Genomic DNA, 22,814 nt, shown 5'->3' on the forward strand with positions numbered 1-22,814 from the left:
TCCCATCTTTGGGAATCTGTTTTCCGGGTGATGATTTGCCTCCTTGTGTTTCTGGTATTCCCCACCAAGTGTGTCACAGCAGTCTGGCAATGTCTGCATATTGTTTTTTTGTTTGTCTGTCACCTTTTCTCCTTTCTCATTCCTTGACACTGGGACACCAAAATGCTTCCAAGCTTTAGATCTAAAAGTTGTTGGAGCCTCCACTATCTCAAAAACTTGGAGTCGAGCACAAAAGATTATGGGTAGGCACTCTTCACTCTGCACCACTCTTTTCCCTGAAGACCTACCATCTGAAACAATCACAGATACCGCGAAATTAACAACATGGTTACAACTCTAATAGATACTGATGTTGAAAGTAAAGATTTAACCATGGCATTACCAGTGGCTTTTCTTTCATCAATTCTTTTCCCACTGTGCCAACATTTCCCCTCATGTTTGACCATGACAACAGATCAAAGTTGGCCTTATAGCTGGCTGACTCCAGTTAAAAATCTCATGTTTGATTTAGCAGTTAGTTGTGATAGACACATATATTTAATTGGTTGAACACAACAGATAAACATTAGCTACTAATATCTGTTCACACCACACTATTTGCAGATGTTTGTCACTGAAGCTTATATTGGCCAATACCGATGTTAAAACGATGCATCTGTGCAAAAAAATCTGTATCTGATGCATTTGACCTACAGACAAACCAAGCAAGGGTCTTAGAGCTTAGATCCTTGCTTGATAACCTGAAATGCCAGATGGACAACCTCCCAAAGACTGTGCTTGGGAAAGGGCAGAGCCTTTGAAAAAAAATCTCGGAGGGTCACATCTTTACAGGCCAATCAGAGCAACAAAACACGTGACGTTGTAGATGTGCGCTGCTACCAAGGAGTAAACTCCATAGAGAGCTGCATGACGCGAACCATGGTGACCATAGACATGTCAGTACACAACTTTTGTTGTTTTGAAAAGAAAACAACTCAATGCTTTGTTTTTCTTCTAACGAATAAATGTCGTCGTTCTGATAAAACGGACGCTATAGTAGCATCCATGATAATCTCATCCGCCATAATTGCACTGGCCTCTTGTTGCTGCTTGCCTACGTCATGGCTCCACTGCACCCGAAAGCACTGCCTCTTACTCCTGATTGGTCCTGTTACTTTCTTACAGAAGCGTATCTGTTCAGATGGGAGCTTTGCACATTGGATTTGCCAGTGAGAATCACGGAAATGGGTGAATTCATCTGTTTTGCAAGGTTACTTGCTTGGTGGTTTATAAAAGTTATTGCACTGGCATGTACAACATCCACGGCACATTACTGCTCCTCTCTGCAGCCTGGTTCAGGGTGGATGTTTTAACTTTGACAAGATACTAGTAAATATAAAATTACATAAATTCCTGTTCCAAACCATGACAACAAACAGTGCCAAGTTTCCAAAACTGGAGAATTTGTTTTTTATTTTCTTTACAAAATCCCCCAAACTTCAGCCAATTTCCACACTGCCCAAGCTGTGTTAAGATCTTATAGGCAGTGTTTCTGTCCCAACCTATTTATGCAATTTAGACCATGTTCAGGAGTTGGCCTGCATTTTTTGATGGACTCAAACCTCTTCCTTATGATTTCTTTTAAAGCTTCTGCACATTTCAGAACTGAAGAACACTAAAATAAATAATCTGAAATACATCCTGGCTGATCTTCCATTGTGGGCGTAGTTATATTGGCTGTCTTATCTGGCTAAAAAATCTAAATGCATTTATAAAACCAATAAACATTGACTTTTTTCCTGCTCATTTCAGACGTATTTGACCTCCAAACATATTCAGCATTACCACAAAGCTTTAAAGATCCTTCAAGTGCCTTTTTTTTCAGCAGTCATGGTGGCTGTATGTGTAGAGCACCCACAATACTTTGCTGCTGTTCTCTGCAGCCTGGTTTGTTTCCACTGGCTGCTGACAAATCAAGGACTACAGGGAGGGTTTGAGTTTCATCTTGTGTCCGCCTGGTGGTGTCACAGTACAGTGTGACACCAGAGCAGCATTGTGAACAGTCAGACAACTTGTCATTGTATCTGCACAACAAAACATGATGGTATATTTTCCACATGTTGAGAGCCAGAGCAGTGGATCCTCAGCTAAGACTCGGGCTGAAGCTCTGCTGGCTGAGTCATAATGATGAAGACTTATTGTTTGAAATGACTAAGAAAACTCAACAAGATGATGATGTTTTCACAAACTTGCTGAATGCATGATTGGGAAGAGGGTACTCACATGTCACACATGTCCTGAGAGATGTTTAGTCATGTTAACAGTTATTATCACCAAAAAGCTTCTTAAAAGAATTGGATTCTCTTAAACTGACTCATCAGCGATGTGGCATGCTGGTACAAGTGGGTACCTTGAGACAGACTCTTCCAGCTCTAGTGACAAAGAGGCAGAAGCACGGTCTGTACGCTGTCCACACAAATAAAAATAACAATTTCTTTCTAAGGCCTTGAAACTCATTTTCTCAATCAGGCTTTTACTCTGAGCAAGGCAGAGGAAATTATTAAAACATCTCCTGACAAAGTTAAACAGTTTGAGCAGATTCAAAGAAATTAATAAATCACTACTGCACTCTTCAGGATTAAGCAATGTGTGAATCAAAATTTCAGAACAATGAGAGTGTTGTTTGAAACTGTTAATGATCTAATCTCCACATTCACACATTCTGATGGGCAACATCCATTTTTTTAGAGTAAGAAACCATTTCTCACCTAAATTTAAACTACTAACTTTGGTCATTAAGTATTTTTTAACATAGAGCATTTTTGGACATAATATATGGAGGAATGTGATTAAAACAATGAAAGGAAGTGTGCCAAATCAAAGGCTAGACATGAAAGATTTTCACCAGTAGGCAGCAGTGTCCTTCAGATCAATGGGAGCCCATAACTGTCCATGTAATTGCAGTCTAAAGTAAATTGTCCTGAACACAACCTTGAGCTGTCACTGATTTACAGTAATTTAGACGGTAATCAGTGGACCCATGACCATGTTAATCTTAGGGAAACGGGTCAAGGTCTGAGGGGGTGAACACCCAAAGGCACATGCTGCGACCTAGAAATATTTATATCTAAATTAGTGAAGCTGAAGGAAGCATAATAGATCATATATTTTCATTCAGTCGAGGGAAATAAGAAAAGATCTGAATTTAACATTAAGCATACATTAAAAAAAATATTTCCCCTCTTAAAAAACCTAGTATATCATTTTAGGTATATAGATGTAAAAAAAAGTTATTAACTTTATTCACTTCATTTAACATCATGTCACTCATGGTCGCAGTCGAAGCTAAAAATGTTTTCATGTCTGATGTTATTTCGAATACCAGATATTTTGTGAGAAAACGATCATGAAAAATAATAGTGCACCAGGGAAAAGAAAGTCACTGAAAGGAAGACAGTCCTCGTCTGTTCATGGATGTGACTAGGGCTGTGAATTATACTGAGTTCTTCAGATAAATCAGTATATATTTCCAAATCAGATCAAGGACACCGTTTATATCAATACAGGCTATAATACGTTAAAGTAACTCTTCTGACTTCTTAAGGCCACTGTTGAGTACAAAGTTGAATGAACTGTTTGTTAAAAAAAATGATGCCAGGCCTAAATTGCACTAATATGCTGGCAATGTTTGGTGTAGCAAGAGTTTGGACAACCACAATATAAGGAAATCTTGGCACTGTTTTTTATATGATTTATTTTGTAGGATCTTTTCAATGCATAATCTAAAAATGAATGTCTAGGCTTTCTGTTTTTGTTTGTTGCTGTTACATTAAACAGGTTTCAGTATTGCTTGATTTTTTACTAGAATCATTATTATTCTTGTACGAGGTATGGCTATTGAATAATGAGACTGTGCTTATGAGAATAAAACCATGTTGTTCACAGTCACACCGAGTGTTATATATTAAAGGTTGAGTATTCACGCACATCTGTAAGTTTCCAATACGTGATGTCTTTAGTTCGCTGCTAGCTACTGCCTGAAGGGTTTTTGATAAGGGGTCAGAAAATGATTAGCTTAAAGGTGATGTATTTTACTTTTTAAAGACAAGTTTATATTGTTCTCAGAGTCCCCCAAAACATGCCTGTGAGGTTTGTTGCTAAAATTACACTCCAGTATTAGATTTGCTTTATGCTTATGTCTAAAAACCCCTCTGTTTCAGCTCTGCTCAGAACGAGCTGTCTCTATGTCCGGAGCTTTAAATGGTTATGAGCTGTTTGAATCTACCCCTGGCTCCGCCCCTTTCAGGAAATTGATGTGGCCTAATAGATGTGGTTCACCTGATCCCCCTCTCAGGGGAGAGGAGAGCGGAACTGTCTTCCAAGCGGGGAGGGCAAACCAAACCTAGGGGCGGTGCTAACTCCCCACATGACATCATGAGGGGAAAATCTGAGAACGGTTTGTTTCAGCACACATTTTCTGACAGGTGGAGAAAGGGTGTGTGTGGGGGGATTATATATTATTATATTAGGGCTGCAAAAATGTAAATATTTAATTTCAATTACATTCTTTTATTTTATTTTATTTGCATTCTTTCAATTGCATTTGGAATTTCCACTATTTTGCATTCAAAACTGTTTTGTGTCATTCTGGATTTTTCTGCTGTTTTAAACTAAAAGTAATTGACTTCCTGTTTGGATACCGATCTTCTTTTTTCAGTGAAAAGATAAATGTTTGGTAACACGAGATGCAGCTGACTTCTGACTTGTCCACTGTGTCAAGTCAAAATTCATCTCAATTCTGTAATTTCTTTTTTACTCTGAAATGAGACATAAAGGAGCAGTGGTGAACTTATTTTACATCACTGTTGCCACAGGGAGATAATATTGTGGCTTAACTAAGCATGAGATTAATTAAGATTAAAAAACATTAGTGCACTCATTGTGGATCTTTGTTGATACCTATTAATGCAATTAATCCTGACAGACTTACAAGATAATATATTGTGTATTACCATCACTCTTATCTAACAAAAGACTCATTGTTTGTGCTGCTTGCCTCCATATAAATAGTAAGAATTATACATATTGAGAATTTGTTTTTTCAAGCAGGGGTATTTTTGTCAGGGTTGTATGGTGGTACAGTGGTTAGCATTGTTACCCCAGCAAGAACTGGTCTGAATCCTGTTTGTACAGGGCCTTTCTGTGTGGAGTTTGCATGCTCTCTCCGGGTATCCTCAGTTTCCTGTCACAGTCCAACGACATGCTTGTTGGGTTAATTGGAGGGCCCACATTGTCTGTAGTTGCGAGAGCACTTGATTGTCGCTGTACATCAGCCCCGTGACTGAATGCATTTAAGGAATGCCATTCAACATGCACAGCCCTAACCCAATTAACAGATGACTGGTTGACAGATATTGACAGGAAGTTATTAGCCGGCGCTGTACTGCAGGATCTTCCTGCAGCTTTGATCTCTAGACCATGATTGGCTACTACTCTCTGTGAACAGATTTAAACCTTCAGCAGGATGAAAATCGACTTATTTAATAGTATTTCCTAACTTTCAACGGTCCCTCTGTCTAGTAAGACAACTCTGAAATGTGGGATTCCTCAGGGCAGATGTCTAGGACCTCTCATTAACACTATACTTCCTAATAATCCTCCAATTGTATTAAAAAGGCAGGCATTGCAATGTATGCAGATGACGGTGCAATATATTTATCTACAGGAGAGAGCAAGGATGAAAACAAAATGCTCTAGCCGAGAGTTTTTGGATGGCTTTTGGATTAAAGACTTGAAATGGCAAGGGTAACAGGACAAGTATCCAGAAAGGAAGGATGGATATTTCTGTAAATTCTGTCTGCTGAAAAATAATAATAGCTACGTATATAAACTTTACATGAGCCTTTCTGAACAGCCTTAAAGACAGTAAATCCTTGACAGCACTACATTTAAGAATCTCAATGAAAAGAAAACCAAAAACATTGTATTTGGAAAACCTAAACTTGCGGATGGCACTGATAGTGTTTTTGGCTCACTAGCCTCTGACAGTCACTCTTCTGTCAAAAATCTAGGTGTTATTTTTGACAGCTCTTTCAAATTTGACCAACAGATTAGCTCAGTCATCAAAACACTTCTTTCAGTTGAGACTTTTAGGGGAGGTGCAGGTCTGTCTTCCTCCACATGAGTCATCCACGTTTATTTCTTCTGGCTTAGATTACTATAACTCTGTATTTTGGTGTTTGGTGTCAATCATCTCTTTGCAGCTGATTCAAAATACAACTGCACGTCTCCTGACTGGGAGGGGATGAAGCGATCATACCACAACAAGTACTGCTTGTCTTCACTGGTTTAATTTCAGCTCTAGTTTAAGATTTTATTACCTTTGATTTTAAACTTCACATGGGCTGGCACCATCGTTTCTGTCTGAGTTGTTGCACCAACATGCTCCAGTCGTAGCACAGCAGTCAACACCAGATGCTTTTAAATGTTCCTAGATCCAGGTTGAAAGCCTGAGGTGACAGAGATTACATAAAGGCTGCTCCAAAACGTGGAACAATGTACCTGTGAGTATCACAGCTGTTTAGGCAGAAGTTTTAAATCTTTGTTCAAGACAAACCTCTTTGTGTTGGCTTTTAATTCAAGAGGACCTTGACTTGCAGATGTGTTTTATGTGTTTGTTATGCAACTGTTATTTATCATGTTGGTTTTACTTTGTTTTTATTCTTCAGTTTTTACTCATTTCTGTTTCATCTAGGCAGATTTACACGTGCCATACTTATACTTTTCAGTAACCCTCTCTCTGAGTTGACTGGAGTGTTCTTTTGTCTTCATGTTGCAATGGTTGCTAGGAATACTGATTAACCAGTGACATGACCTTCCAAACACAGGTGTCTTTATACTACAATCACTTAAGACACATTCACTAAACTCAGGTAATCCCCATTTTACTAACTGTGAGACTACTAGTTGCTGTTGCCACACAGCAAGAAGGTTCCTGGTTTGCTTCCCGGTCAGGGCCTTTCTGTGCAGGGTTCACATGTTCTTCCCGCGCATGCTCAGGTTCTCTCAGGGTACTCAGGCTTCCTCCCACCACCAAAAACATGCTCATTAGGTTAATTGTTGACTCTAAATTAACCGTAGGTGTGAATGTGAGTGTGTCTGATTGTCTGTCTCTATTTGTCAGCCCTGTGATTGACTGGCGATCAGTCCAGGGTGTACCCCACCTCTCGTCCAATGACTGCTGGGATAGGTACAGCCCCCCTGCGACCCCTAACAGGATAAGTGGTATAGAAAATGGATGGATGGAGACTACAAGCACCATTTTAGCTGGAGCTCTGTTGAATTAGGTCAGTCACTTTAAAGGGGGTGGAATATTTATGCAATGACTTATTTTACATTTCATATTTTTATTTTATTGACATTACTTTTTAGAAATCTGTTTTCACCTAGACAATAAAGAGTTTTTAAAAATGATTTTTGTCGAAAAACCCAAATTATGTTAACCATGATTGATTTATAATATCAATAAAAGAGTAAAACATCAAAGAGGTTTACACCTTTAACAGACGCTGTATTTTAAGCCTATAGTTGACATTGGTTACCTGTGGTTGTTTAAAATGTGATCCATAAATGAACTGTGAATTGTTTGGTTGAAGATGTGATCTTGGAAGGTAAAAGAAGGATTTTTTTCATTAAAACTTGACTTTAAATTTCACTTTTCCAACCTATTCATGAAGATTTGTTGTATGTTATAGAGGCTTTAGGTGCTCAAGTTGAGGGATGCTTCTCTGCCACAACTCAACCAGCAACCTTTTCTTAAATGTCAAAAAGCAGCGCACATAGAGAAGAGTGAACTTTGTGTTTTAGATGGCCTGCATGTAAAGGCTAAAGGAAGCATAAACCACATTTTTCAGGAAAGCAGAAAAATATGCACAGCTCTGTGGCTCCTGTGAGAGCATGATTGCATACTTAGCCTCCCAATTTCACCTCTGCTGAAGGTGAGCAGGTGCACAGTGAGACTGCTTTGAGCAAATAAACCCCTAAGTCTGCTTCAGAGCGAGTACACAGACCATGCAAAAGCAATATGGTGAAATGGTCCCTTCAAATCACTCAGATACAAATGCTACGTAGATCAGCCAAATCTGTGAACATCTGCCTTGGGACATACAAAAATCCCAGGATGAAACCTGCAGCCTGTTTCTTGAGGAACTCACAAATGCTACACAATACACATTGCTTGCTTTAAGGATAGTCTCCACAAGGGAGTCTGCAGTGACATCTATGTTGCAAAAGTGAACAGGCATCCAAAATCTTCTTCACATGATATTCTTAAACAGATACAATAATAAGTGACACTTCCTAAAGTGAGTGTGCAGACACCTGTGGGTGTCTCTTGGCCTTGACAACTCAAAAAAAAAAAAGGTCTTTCGGTTTGGATGCCAGGAGAATATTTTTGGACACAGGAGAGGGAAATTCTGCAAGGTATAAGCCAACCAGACGAGTTTTATTAATAACATTTTAGCAGGAATAAAGTATTGATTTTATATGCCAGAATTACATAACTGGAATGAGTGTTTCAGATGTCATCTTTGGTAGATATGTTTTAAAATCTGATCCAAATAAGGGTGCTAGCTCAGTTGGTAAAGCAAGCATCCATAAACAGAGGCTACAGTCCTTGATGCACCGGTCACAGGATTGAATCCATGATCCTAATCTGGATTGACTCCAACAAAGAACATCAAGTTTACAAATGCAACACATCATACTGTTCTTATAGGGAAAGGTGAAAGGGCTACAAAGCCATTTCTAAGGCTGTGGGACATGAGCCAACCACAGTGAGAGCCATTATCCACAAATGGGGAAAACTTGGAACAATGTGACCCTTCCCAGGAGTGGCCGGCCTACCAAAATTACTCTAAAAGTGAATCAAGGAATCATCCAGGAGGTCACAAAAGAACCCAGAACAACATTTAAAGACCTGCAAGCCTCACTTAACTCAGTTAAGGTCAGTGTTCATGATTCAACAGTGAGAAAGAAACTTGGCAAAAATAGCATCCATGGTGGAGCTCCAAGGCCAAAATCACTGCTGACCCAAAAAAAAAAAAAAATCCCTCAAAGACTCATCTCACATTTGCCAAAAACACTATGATGATCTCCAAGACTTTAAGGAAAATTTTCTGTGGAATGACGAGACAAAAGCTGAACTTTTTTGGAAGGTTCTGGTGTAAAACTACACAAGTTTAAAACTGTTACATAAATAGAACATCATAGCAACAGTCAAACATGGTGGTTGTGGTAGTGTAATGATCTGGGGCTGCTTTGCTGCTTCAGGACCTGGAGGACTTGTTACAACTTAATTTATGCGAGACTCCTTGCCAGTTATTGCAGTCATTTAATTGCAGTTGTTGCCACCAAGGGTGCCACAACCAGTTATAAGGTTCAGGGGGCAATTACTTTTTCACGTAGGGACAGGTAGGTTTGGATGGATTTTTCCCCTTAATAAATGAAATCATTATCTAAAAACTGCATTTTGTATTATCTCTGGAACCTTATCTTTGTCTACTATTAAAATTAGTTTGATGATATTAAACATTTTAGTGTGACAAGTAAAAAAAAAAAAAAAAAATCAGGAGGGTGTCAAATACTTTCCAAAGCAGTGTATCAAGTTTCCGCTTGCCTGGGCTTTTTATCTTAAAATGCTTGTAAAACATCAACCCTGTGTAGCACAGTGAAGTTCTAAACATTTTTTTTCTCAGGACAACCTGGGTTTTAAGAACTTGTGCTGCGGTAATGTTACCTAGGTTAAAAAAAACAACACAGTTATGGGACTATAAAGAAAAAAGAAATTAAAACTCTGTGAACAATACTGACTACAAGTTTTTTGTTGTACAAACTAGTTCTCTCATCTCTTGGAGACCAAAAAATGAAAAAATAATCATTCTGTGACCCAAAAAACTTCAAAATGTTATCATATTTACAGAAAATACTTGTGCTTCTTTAATTTGGCTCTATTATGTCATTATTCAATGCAGTTCCTGTCTGCAGTGACACAGTGAGCCAAATCACAGGCTCTCTGTCTCTCTTTCTGTCCATCATGAGTCATTTAGGCAGTCTCCTGCATAATTTTTGCAGTGAAGAGCTGAGCATGTTGACAATTATCACACGCAGATGGAACAACCTGCCATTGGTTGTCACAGCCAATCATGAAGCATTGTTGGATACAGTTTGGACAATATGGCAGTTACCATTAGCCGCTGGCAGAAACAATAAAAAAAAATGGCTAAAAGATGTTCAATATGGTGTTCATTTTGTTGACTATGACTAAAAATGTTTGTCAGCAAATTTTTTTTCCATGAGAAAGACGTTACCAAGACTAACCAAAAATAGATCTTTAACGACTGTAACTGAAAAAAAAGTAAATCTAGTTTTCGTCAAGATGACGAAAACTAGACTAAAGTGTAATTTAGTTCGCCAGACATTCAAAATCCATGGTATTTCTTCACTGTGGGTAAATCTGTCAAAATACAATACAATATACCTATAGCTCTTCTGTCTCAGCTGTAGAAAGCAGGAACCCCAGGTTTGGCAGAGTGCAGAGAACACACTACCATGATTTGGTATCAGAGTTAGGCAAGTGAATAAATGTTTCTACTAAAAGTAGAGACTCAAATGTGAGGACTTTTTATGGAATAAAACTAGACTGAAATAGTTTGAGTTTCTGTTGACTAAAATTAGATTAAAGCTATAAAGGGTAGAAATGACTAAAATGTGACTAAAACTAAAATGTATTTAATCTAAAGACTAAGACCGAGACTAAAATTTAAAAAAGTTGTCAAATTAACACTGGTTCACTATCGGATATACTGGTGTTGATTTAATCTTTATAGATCCCGGAAAGTCACCCAAGTTTCGGGGTTGCTAGTGAAACTTCCGTGATGGCTAAGAAGGCATGGATCGCATCACAGGCTAAGTAAAATGACTATCTTCTAGAGGGAAAAAAGTAAGAGGCTACATTTCAAAAGTAATTGAAGTTTTATAAACAGCATTACATCTTGTTGTATATGACGTCCGTCTCAGAGGGTTAACAAACAAACAAACATAGAGACAACCAACCAGTCACACTCACATCTACGGGCAATTTAGAGTCCCCAGTCAACCTAGCGAGCATGTCTTTAGTCTGTAGGAGGAAGCCAGTGTATACACAGGGAGAACAAGCAAACTACACACAGAAAGGCCCTGTCAGACCAGGATTCAAACCAGAAACTTTTAACTGTGAGGTGACAGTGCTAACCACTGCATCACCGTGCAGCTTGCACAGAGGGTCTTGGCTGGTAATTCAATAGTCTCTGAAGTGCATAAGGCTGAATGCTCTTGATGAGATAATGACAGACACCGAATTTAATGGAAGTTAAAGGTTTTGATAATCCTTCTTCAAATTAACATCTACGTCAAGAATGGATAAAAAACTTCTGGCAGATTATTACTGTTTAACTGATAAATGAAAGTGTGCCCAGCTCTGCTAGTATCATATAAAAGTGTAAAATTGTGGTATTATGACAACCCGTCTCCAGATGAAGTATTTTGTCCTAACTAACTGAAAAAATATTTAAAGGCAAGCTTTAAATAGAGGTCTCTGAATGCTGCAGTTGTTGTGAAAACTGTGCCATTGGCCCCTGCTAAAGATACATCTAGCCACTTTTCCATCAGCAGCCCCATGATCTGAATGTTCTGCTCGGGTTTAGCCCGTTTAGATGACCAACACTTGTCCTTGGCCTACTTTTTGATCAGACGCATAAAACCGAGCCAAAAGACTTTAGTCCTGTATCAAAGCAGCACAGGAGGATGGATGCTTCATATTTATGGGTAAGTGCTATTCAAACAATTGTCCTAACGTAGGTTTGTGAATGTACATCTGTGGAAATGTTCTCAGTATTAAAGCTCGGAGTGGGGGAGATTTTTCTCTTTGCTACTTCCTGCATGATATATTTTTAACTGCATGAGCTTGTAAGTGTGTGCCTGTGTGGGTGGAAGGTTTGTGTGTTTAAGACTCGCTCTTCATTTACATAATTAACATCAATATTAGCCTGTTTTCCTGCCACTCACTTCCTGACAGTTAAAGCTCATTTGGTTCATCAGAAGAATTATAACTTTGAGGAGGTGAGAATACTTAAAATGTGAGCACAGATCTCCTTGCTCACTCGAGAGCAGAATTATATAATCTTGTATACAGGTCAGCCATATTAGGATCATCTTTTCAGTGAAAACGTGTGTTACGCTCAGGAAACAGACCATTACTCCAACATTTGCACTTTAGCATGTGTAAAACCTCTCAAATTTACCAGTTATGCTCTTAAATGTACATAAACAGCTGTCATAGTTAACAGATTAGCTCTCACACATGCTGGCACACACACTTACATTAATTACTTAAGCTTTCACATAAACATGAGTTTGCTCCCAGAGTGCCACTAAAATATTTAAACAGGTATAAAATGTTTGTGAATTCATCTCTGGAAAACAAGGACAATGTTTCACTTCTACTATAGACACTTGAGCTCACTGATAGATTTAGCAGATACTTCAGTTTCTTGGTTGAAGATGAAGCTGTCAAAGCCAGCCATGAAAGCTGAGGGCACATCAAGTGCTGCTGTGCAAACACAGAATAAAGAAAAGGCAGAACAACTTCATCACAAATGTGATAAGTGGCTAAACTCAAATGCCTGTGACATTTACTGGTAATTCTTTGTAAAACTGATTTCTGCTTGCACTTTGTTGACACTTGTGTAGTGCACCACAGCACAGTACACACACAATAATGTTATTCTGAAGAGCTAAGCCTGTAAGAGGCCTTGGATTGTTCTTTGGATTATTAAAAAAGAACTAAAATTACTTCAATTAAAACAAAAATATTGGAAAATGCTTGTGGTGGAAATCACAGGGTAACTCTTTATACAATGAGTGTAAAAACAGAAGAGAAGAGAGGGGAGGAGAGGAATAGTATCAAAATGCAATTTTAAAAAAATCTACAGAAAATATGTCAGATGCACCCAAACTTAAAAAATAAGTTCCTACAAAATAACATTTACAAAGGAGCTAAGCTGAACTCCTCTGAGTTTGTTGTTCTCTGCTCTGTGTTTACACTGACACTACAGTTTCTCCATCTTATTCATGTTTCACTCAGACACTTAACATATTTCATACATTTCCTTTTATCTTTATTTGACTCTTTCCCTTCCCAACTGCCTGTTTTCCCAACACTTAGGCTTATGTGTCAAATTTATTCAATAAGGCACTTGAATATATGTTCCACTTTTCAGTTTCTAACATAAATAATAGCATTACTAACATAAATCTTATTATCACAATCATTCAGGATTAACTGAGAAAGTTGTAACTATGTCTGAGGCTCAGGATGCAGTCTGAGACTAGTTTGGTAGTCGGCTAGTCTACAACTTTTGACTACTTGGATAGGTTTTGCACAGTTGTGCAAAGGCTGTCACTGATGTTATAAACCATACATCTGTGGTTCCCAAAGGCAGTATTTGGACCCCTGGGGTAGGGTCCCAATATGCCTTCCAAAAAAACAAAGTTTTAAATGATATCAGATGATATTATTTTGAACCCACTACTATAAATATATATGTGAAATAAGTCAAATTTGAAACAAAACAAAGTCATTAACTGATATTTATATCTCAGCAAGTTATGTCAAAAATATCAATGCCATGTATGAGTGAACATGTTTGGCTTGGCAACACTATGATAACGACAGCAAAGTGCAACATATGCATTTCACGCAGGAAAGGCAGCACATCTAGTATGATGAAGTGTGAATTTGAGGGGAATTAATCTCATTTGATGTGTTGCAGTCTCTCATCTTTAATAAAGCTCCATCTACAGACAGCGAAAGCAGCTGTGGCCCCTTCACTCCTGGTTACTGCTAAGAAATCCTTAAGAGCAGAAACACTTAAGTTTAATGAATGAACACGGAGAGATGAAGAGGAATGCCACCATTTACAAGACAACATTTATGGTGAGGGGTTTGACACCTCTTTGCCACTGTTGAGTCACCATCATGTAGATATGCCAGGCACATGATTTACATGTTATTCATACCAATATCCATAGATTTAAGCCTTGCTTGATAATTGCATGTATCATAATGGTTAATCTCAGACAGAATAACAACACCATAGATAATATCAAAGAAATAAGCAAGAAAAAAAAAACTTAGTGATATGGTTTTCATTATACAAATGAAATGAAAACATTTCAGTACACGACTTTTGTCATTTTTGAAAAGACTCCGACTCCGTGACTCCGTGGTGCCTGAAAGTACTGCCCCTCATCGCTGATTGGTCCTGTCACTTTCAAACCAGGCCCAAATGGTTCAGATGGGAGCATTGCAAGATGGATTCACCAGTGAGAAACACAGATATGGGCATATCCATCTGCTTTTCAAGGTTAGGTAGGCAGATTTTTATTCTTGAAATATTTCAATCTAGAACGGATAAAACCAGAATCATTAAACAGGAACTGAATGAGAACCAAATCCATAAATTCAAAACGGTACTGTGCACCACCAACATGTGAGGAAAGAAAGACAGCCCAACCCACTCAGGGATAAGGTATGTAGAGTTCTGCAGCAACAGTACAATTGCATGAAAACTAACAGATGATCCAGACCAATGTATAGGTTTTGTGTGCATGAATGAGGATCAGTTCTACAATCAGCTGAACTTAGAACAACTAGGAAGAGGTGGGGGAAGAGGGTAGTGTGAGAGAATGCCAAAATGCAGCATTTACTACAAGGTTCACCAATTAGTTACAGGGTCTAAATTGTGTCAAGAATATAAAGCCAAGGGGCGAAACATCCGTGAGTTTTCTCCCACTGCATAAAAAAAGTCAGTGTAGAAGGTGAAAAAGGTGCAGAAGGCAGTCCAATAGAACAAGTAAACTTTTTCATAATCACATGATTTTAATCTCTGCATAAAATGATGACTAATTTAATCTTGTGTTATTTGATTACAAGGACTAAGTGTGGGCCAGATTTTTAGCACTGGTGGGCCATACCAGACCCACTGATTAACTGGATCCTGCTTCATATTTTCTACCTTTAACTTTGTTTCATTGCTAACTGATAATTCCTCCATCATCTTGTTTTTATCCTGCTGTCATCTTCTTGTTTGGCCAAACAAGTTCCATTCATGTTAGCCTCATTTATGTTTTGTGCAGCTTTTATGAGGAGTAAAGAAGGAGGGATGAAGTATGTCAACTGACAAAGAAAATCTGTTTGCATTTAGAAAGTCTTCAGACCACCTTCATTTTTTTCAATTTTGTTATACTGCAGCCTGATGCTACAATTGTTTAAATTCATTTTTCTCTCATTAATCTACACTCAGTGCCCCATCATGACAAAGGGAAAGCCGGGTTTTAGAACTGTTTGAAAATTTTTAAATAGAAAAACTGATACATCACAATGACATAAGTATTCAGACCCTTTTCTCACACACTTGGATTGGGGGATTTTCTGCCATTCTTCTTTGCAAATCCTTTCAATCTCTGCCAGATTGAACAGGGAACCGTCAATGGACCGTCATTTTCAGATCTCTCCAGATGTTCAATAAGGTTCCAGTCGTGCCTCGGGCTGGGCCACTCTAGTGCATTCACAGAGTTGTCTCTAAGCCGCTCCTGTGTTGTCTTGGCTGTGTGTTTAGGGTTGTTGTCATGTTGGAAGGGGAACCTTCAGTAAAATGGGAGACCCGGAGCACTGCAGAAAAAGTTTTTTATTGAGGGTCTCTCCTTTCTTTGCTAGATTCAGCTTTCCCTCAACCCTGATCAATCTCCCAGTCCTAGCAACTGAAAAACTACCCCACAGCATGATGCTGCCACCACCATGCTTTACTGTGGGGATGGTATTGGGCAGATGATGAGCAGTGCCTGGTTTCCTGCAGACATAACATTTAGAATTAAGGCCAAATATTTCAGTCTTGGTTTCAGCAATCTTGTTTCTCACAGTCTGAGAGTTCTTGAACTGTATGTTTTTGAAAACTCCAAGTGGGCTTTGACATGTTTTACACTGAGGAGAGGCTTCCATCTAGTCACTCTGCCATAAACCTCATATCGGGGGGGTCTGCAAAGATGGTTGTCTTTCTGGAACTTTATCCTATCTACAAACAAGATCTCCTCTTTGGCTTTCCCTTTGTCATGATTGGCTACTGAGTGTCAGGGCCGTTTCTTGCTATATGCAGACTATGCAAATGCATAGGGCCCACAAGCCATTAGGGGGGCCCAAAGCTGAATGTTCATTCTCATCTGAGGAGAATTAAAATGTCTGTCTTTCTCCTTTATATGCTTAAAAATGTCAGAATAAAAGAAGCCACAATGATAAACTGAGGGTGGTGGTGTTGTACAGATCTATGCCATTGTCCAGGGGAAGTTATTTCTCAGATATTTGACACTACTTTAACATTACTTAAGATTAATTTATTAAGTCAAGTGTGTATTTGATTGACCTAAAATAAAATAACACTAGTTATCTATTAAGTGACTAATAAATATTAGGCCAATTGTTGATTATTTCCAACTACTGTGGCAGTGGATTGTTGCCCACTCAACTGAGTTAGTTGGAGCCTCCCACTTTGCCACATTGATTAGAATATTTATTGCCACTAGTTTGAATAATCCCGCCTCCATTCCTAGAGCTGAGTTGAGTTTTTGATGTAGTTGTTTGTTTTATTCAAAGGAACCATAATATCACAAACAAAAGTATGTCTAATGTAAATTATGCTATGTGTGACGACAAGCTCTGCCCACAGTAAAAAACTTCGGTTAAGAGTACAAATAATTTGATATGTGAGATCATCGTGACTGTAGCCTGTTTTACTCATGAAGTGTTATAGACTGTGGCATGTTCATGGATCATCTAAAGGATAAGGAATCTCTCCATTGTAGTTTAGCAAACTTCGGGCCCCTAAACAGCATCTTGCATAGGGCAGGCCCCAGCAAAGCTAGACACGGCCCTGCCGAGTTTAGATTAATAGAAGAAAAATTAATTTGAATAATTGAAGCATCAGGCTTCAAAACAAAAAGAGAAGGGGTCTGAATACATTCTGAATGCACAGTAAATATTGATATTTGGCACCAGTCAGTCAGTGATAGCACCACACAAATCAGGACAACAGCATATACTGTAATGTATTTTGGTCTAATGCTTAGTTAAATCACAAACAATCAAAAGGAAAAGCATTTAATATGTTAGCAGAGCTTCTGCAGATAATCAGGTTAGTATCACTTTCCTTTTTATAGTGCATTTTCATGTTTGTGTTACACTTCCTCCACTGCAGCAAACAAAGCTCCAAAAAGAATAGTTTTGGAAGATATCCACTTAATTAAATTTACTATGACTTTGGACTAGAGGGTGTTTTCCCATCACTTGTAGTGAAAACAAGTCACGGTGAGGCCAGTGTAAAAAAATTAAACAACGGGAGATAACAGCGAGCATGGTGTGCTTCAAATGTTAATATTGTGAGTATCCTTGGGAGACACACACACAAAATAAGGTTTTTATTTTCTAAACACATAGCTAAGCAAAGAGAAAATATATTAAGAGTTTTCTGAGTAGTGCACTGGAATCAAGATCAAATCAAATTAAAGTTCCAGTTCAAGGCTCACATAGTTTGTTTTGGTTGTAAACAAAGCAGTGATCATCTAATACCATGCTAACACCACTCCCACAAAATTGTTATTGCTAAGAAGTTTTAATAGTTTTTTTATGAATGATTTTCTTGCTTAATGAAGTTTCCCTTTATGACAGGTGGTGTTTCTGATAAAGGTATTAGTCTGACATTTTAAAAACTACAAATGTGAGAGTTTTGCTTCATTCATGGCTTTTTAGAAACAAAAGCTCACTGTCAACACAGTGCCTATAAAAATTATTCACCCTTTTGAATATTTTACCCTTTTACTGATTTTATACATCCCTCGTGGTTTTTTTTTTTCCAAAAAAAAAATATATATACTCTTCAATGTCAAAGTGAAAACAGATTTCTACAAAGAAATGTCAACTAAATAAAACATGTAAGGTAAAATGAGTAAATATTCATGCCCTTCAAGTCAGTATTTAGTAGATGCACCTTTGGCTGCAATCACATGATGCCGCCACCACCATACTTTACAGTGGGGATGTGCAGTGTTTGTGATGGCCAAAAAGTACCATTTTGGCACCAAAAAAGAATTTTCTTCCACTTGACCATGGAGTCCCTTACATGCCTTTTGCTAAACTCTTGTCTTGATTTAATGAGTTTTCTTCAACAGTGGCTTTCTCTCTGCCACTCTCCTTCTAAGCTTTGACTGTTGAAGAACCTGGGCAACAGTTGTTGAATGCAGAGTCTCTCCCATCTCAGCTGCTGAAGCTTGTAACTTCTTCAGAGTAGTCATAGGTGTCTTGATGGCCTCTCTCACTAGTCTCCTTCTTGCAAGGTCGCTCAATTTTTGAGGACATCCTGACCTACGCAGATTCACACATGTGCTATATTCTTCCTCTTTCTTGATGATGAGGGATTTAACCAAAGTCCAGGGGAAGTTCAGTGCCTTGGGCAATTTGTTGCATCCATCCTCTGACTTATACTTTTCAATGACCCTTTATCTAAATTGCTTGGAGTGTTCTTTTGTCTTCATGGTGTAATGGTAGTCAGGAATACTGATTCACTTGTTCACTTGGTGTCTTTATACTAAAATAACTTGGGACACATTCACAGCACTTGGTTGATCCCTGCTTTATCAATTATGAGACTACTAGCACCGATTGGCTGGACCTCTGATGAATTAGGTCGTTCCCTTTAAGGGGGGTGAATGTTAATACAGTCACCAATTTTACCTTACATAATTTTATTTAATTGACATTACTTTGTTGAAATCCATTGTCACTTTCACATTAGCCATTTTTTGTTGTTTTTTTTTTTTTTTTGTCAAAATGCCAAATTATATTGCCCATGATTGATTTATAAAATCAATGAAAACCTTCCATTCACAGGCTAAAATTATGATACTTAAAGGCACTGTAGAAGAAAAAAAATGTCCCAAAAGTCCTTTGGTCTTTAAATATATATTAATTTGAGTAGTTGGAAGGTTCATAGTGCTGGTAGGAATTATGAAATGTTACATGATGACAGTGAAAAATTGATTTAACTTCCTTTGCCCAAAGTCTCATTAAACTCCCATCCCATTAAGATCATTTCAGCCTTTAACATGTTCACATAACCAGCTCCGTGAGTCCTAGGATGATGATCAGATGCAGACAACACTCAGTGTACACTATAGGTATGTAATTGAGAGTAAGTGGAGTAATTAAGGTGGCCTGTCTTTGCATTTAATTACAGATTTGTGAAAGCATGACTGCTTGTGTATTTATAGCCATCTGTAGGATGTGGCCATCTGTGGATCTTTAAGGTGTCTGTTTGCTGCATTGCACTGTACATTTCAATCAAAGCCTGTACACTCCTCACCCTGGGGGATAAATGTGTGTTCATCTTTTCAAATTGCTTTATTGCTGCACCATTGCTCCGGCATTGTGGGGAGCTGGAAAGTGGGGTGCGGGGAGGATTTTTTTTTCTTTTACAATTATGGGACTGATGATGCAAAGACAGTGAAGCGCATTCCCCCTTTACACAAGCCTAAGTGGTACGATCCACTGTCTTAAAGACAGAGTATACAAGAGAAATGAGTGCCTACATATTTACACCGTTTCATTTAACAAAATGAGTTACATGTGGATACTAGAATCATGAGACAATAATGAGAAATGTTTAAGGAAAATATGTTAAATTAAACACACACCTAATGATATAGAATGTGTAATTATCTACTGGATAATTTCAGGTGATTGCTTTTTTAATTATGACCGTCCTTCATGGGTGTGTCATGTTTAAGTTAATGTAATGACTGAACACACAGGTGTGTAAATCCACTGCAGACCTCCTGACTCTGTCCTCAGCACCACACCGCTGACCATATGACAACAACAAGCCTCCCTATTGCCATGGCAACAACTGCACCATTGCTAAGGCAACAGCTGCAGAGAGTGCAACAACAAGCTGGGAAAAAAAAATCTTCATGCATGTTCAGTCTCATTATTTCATCGGCTTAATGCAAAACTTCCGGTCCTGTTCTTTCTCTCCTGATTTGGTCGTCTTTAAGTCGTTCTCGCGGTGCTTCGTGTTGTCTGTTTCTGTGATGCATATGTAATTCACACTCTCCTCCTCAACACATTCTCTTTCGGTCTAATTCCTTCTGTCTTTACACACATATACACACACGCACTCACCCACTCTCCCTCTCTCTCCTCCACTGTCCCCTCCCTCAGTTCTTCCTCTCCATCCTCTTGCTGTTTCGCTGTCTTACTCTCTGTTTCTCTTTTTCCCTTTTTCCTTTCCACACTGTGAACCTCCCTCCCCCCCTCTCTCTTTTTATTTTAATCCCCGCCACCTCTGCTTTCCATCTCCATCCTCCATCTCTTTTCATATTCACCCCATCTTTTCTCTTTTTTTTAACACCGTTTCTCTCTCGTCTTTGCTTAAAAAAGATACATCCCTCTTTCTCCTGCTAAAATTCCGAGACCACCCTCTCTCTCCCATCCTCTCCTCTCCTCTCCTTTCTCTTTCTTTGCTCACTCTCTCTATTTCCCTGTGGCCCTCCCCCTCCCTTTTCATGTTTCCCCCTCCCTCCATCCTCTCTTTCCCTCGCTGGTTCAGTTAGTCAAAGAACAGATTCACGGAAGGAGAGGAAAAGGGGGGAAAGGCAGGACGAGAGCGAGAGCGCAGGAGTGGGGCAGGCTGGGGAGAGGGGTGTGGGGTCTCAGCCCTCTGTCGTGGGGGGTTGGGGGGGTTGAGATACACCCCAATATTTTGTTCCAAGTACCATGGACTGCCTCTGCATTGTGACTACAAAGGTAAGCCTATCTGATGCTCCTTACTTTAGCTTGTGAGTGCGAGAGTGAGAGCACAACTGGATGAGAAAAAGGAAGAGTATGCACATGATTTCTTCTACTTGTGTTTGTTTTTGTGATATTTCACAATCCTGAGATTGTTGGGCCACCTGGGCGGTGTGTATGTGTGGACAGAATCCTCTTTGATACCCCCCTCTTTAGCTGACCCTCTCTCCCACTCTCTGCATCTCCTACTCTGTGTCATGCCTTGTGAGCGTATAAACAGGCGGCCGGCTGACCTGTGTGGATGTAGTAAGAGGAACCTGCTCTGGTTGCTTGTGTGTGCGGTTCTTTGTGTCACGCTGGGGCTGCAGAATTTGCCAGGGGGGAGAGAGAGAGAGAGAGCACGAGAGGGCATCCTGCATGCTAATATACCATCATACTGTCAGCTGCTTTATGTGAACCTCCGCCACACGTTGAAGCTGCCCGCTGTGCGTCTGCTGAACACGTCTGCCTCTCGCTCACACAGGATGTGAGCGATGTGTTATATCATACACACATGTGCTCACCGTCACCACGCAGCCCACCGCTCATGGCTCCATGGAGGCAGCGCTGGTGGAGAAATTGCCTGATAAAATGAAAAATGAAGGAGCGTTAATGCAGTGTGATACTCTGGGGTCAGGCTCTGTTTATTCAGGTGGCTTCAATTTCATTCCTAGACGCCTTGAAAATCCCTGCGAATGCAGAAATTTACACAAAAACAGGTGAACGTTACAGTGTGGCAGCTGCATCTGATTGCAGTTTCAGGCAGGAAGTGGTGAGAAAAAGTAGGAAATACACACATACACAAACAGAGCTACTCACACAGCTGTGGGAAGGTGGGGATCATTTGAAATTTTAACTCGCGCTGGGAGTGTGTGTAGAGCAGAAGTGAGTGCAGCTGGCCTTTTCAGACGTATTACATAAATTTGCGCTTAACTGTGGCACATTACATTCATTTGCTTATCAACCTCTCAGTTTCCTTGGCAACAGAGATTATTGGTCATTTAAACATAGATGGGAAGGTGCATTCAGATGAGCAGGGAGTCAGAATAAAACATTGTTGGGGCTTACTTTAAAGAATACCTGAGATATTTTTGTTTGAAAGGGAGAGACACTGATTTCATATCTTATTAGCTAGCTTCTAAGCTAAGTGTCGGCTGCTAATGCGAGTAGGTTTTGGAATCTAAGTGAGAAATTCATTGCAAGAAAAACAAAAGCAGTGAAAATGTCAAGGTGTTTCTCTATACGGCTGAAGCATCACTCCCTAACGCGTCTTATTGGCCTTGAGTGACTCACTGAAGAAATGAAACGCTATAAATGAAAGATCACAGCCTGTAAGAGGGAAACTTGTTCCTAAAGCCCGTATAGAAAGCAAAGTGAGAAAGATTTACAGTAAAGGATAGCACACAATCGCCAAGAGATTGTTAGACAGATGGCCATCTTATACAGAGAAAGTTAGTGCAGAAAGGCAGAGTAAGGTGTTTGGTTGGATTTTCAATGCTTCCTCTAGGAGTATATTTAAACAGGCTAAGCTAAAGCTTTTATATCCAACAGAATTAGCAAAGAAAACTTGATATGCACAAGAGAACGCATCTTTCCACTATGAAATTTTAACTTGATGGTGGGTGGGATTGACCAAAAACCCTTGGTGTATTCCTTTAAAAGTATGATTAAACTTTAATGGAGGCTGGCTGCATTGCAGGTGGGGAGTGTGGCTTGCCATCATGTAGCAGATGATGGGTGAGCAGCTCCCTGGGTGAGCTGTTCCCTGACACCCACATACTGTAGAACAGGTTATGTGAACAATGTTGCTTTTTCCCGTTCAAGTCTGCGCGCAAAGTTTCTCACTGTGTGGGTGAAGCCACAGTAG

The 22,814-nt window shown here is 39.2% G+C and overlaps 1 protein-coding gene across 1 annotated transcript in view; it reads left to right on the plus strand.

Annotated features, from left to right (window-relative positions):
• Window positions 1–20,852: 20,852 nt before the first annotated feature.
• The window catches only part of LOC121519025 (disks large homolog 4), a 118,390-nt gene continuing 116,428 nt past the window's right edge, over window positions 20,853–22,814 (plus strand). Inside the window, exon 1 of the mRNA XM_041801790.1 lies at window positions 20,853–20,926. Coding sequence (XP_041657724.1) covers window positions 20,897–20,926 — 30 coding nt within the window. The 5' untranslated portion in view covers window positions 20,853–20,896. The remainder of the gene's footprint in view (window positions 20,927–22,814) is intronic.

This window comes from Cheilinus undulatus, linkage group 12, assembly GCF_018320785.1.
Source record: "Cheilinus undulatus linkage group 12, ASM1832078v1, whole genome shotgun sequence".
NCBI classification, from domain to species: Eukaryota; Metazoa; Chordata; class Actinopteri; order Labriformes; family Labridae; genus Cheilinus; species Cheilinus undulatus.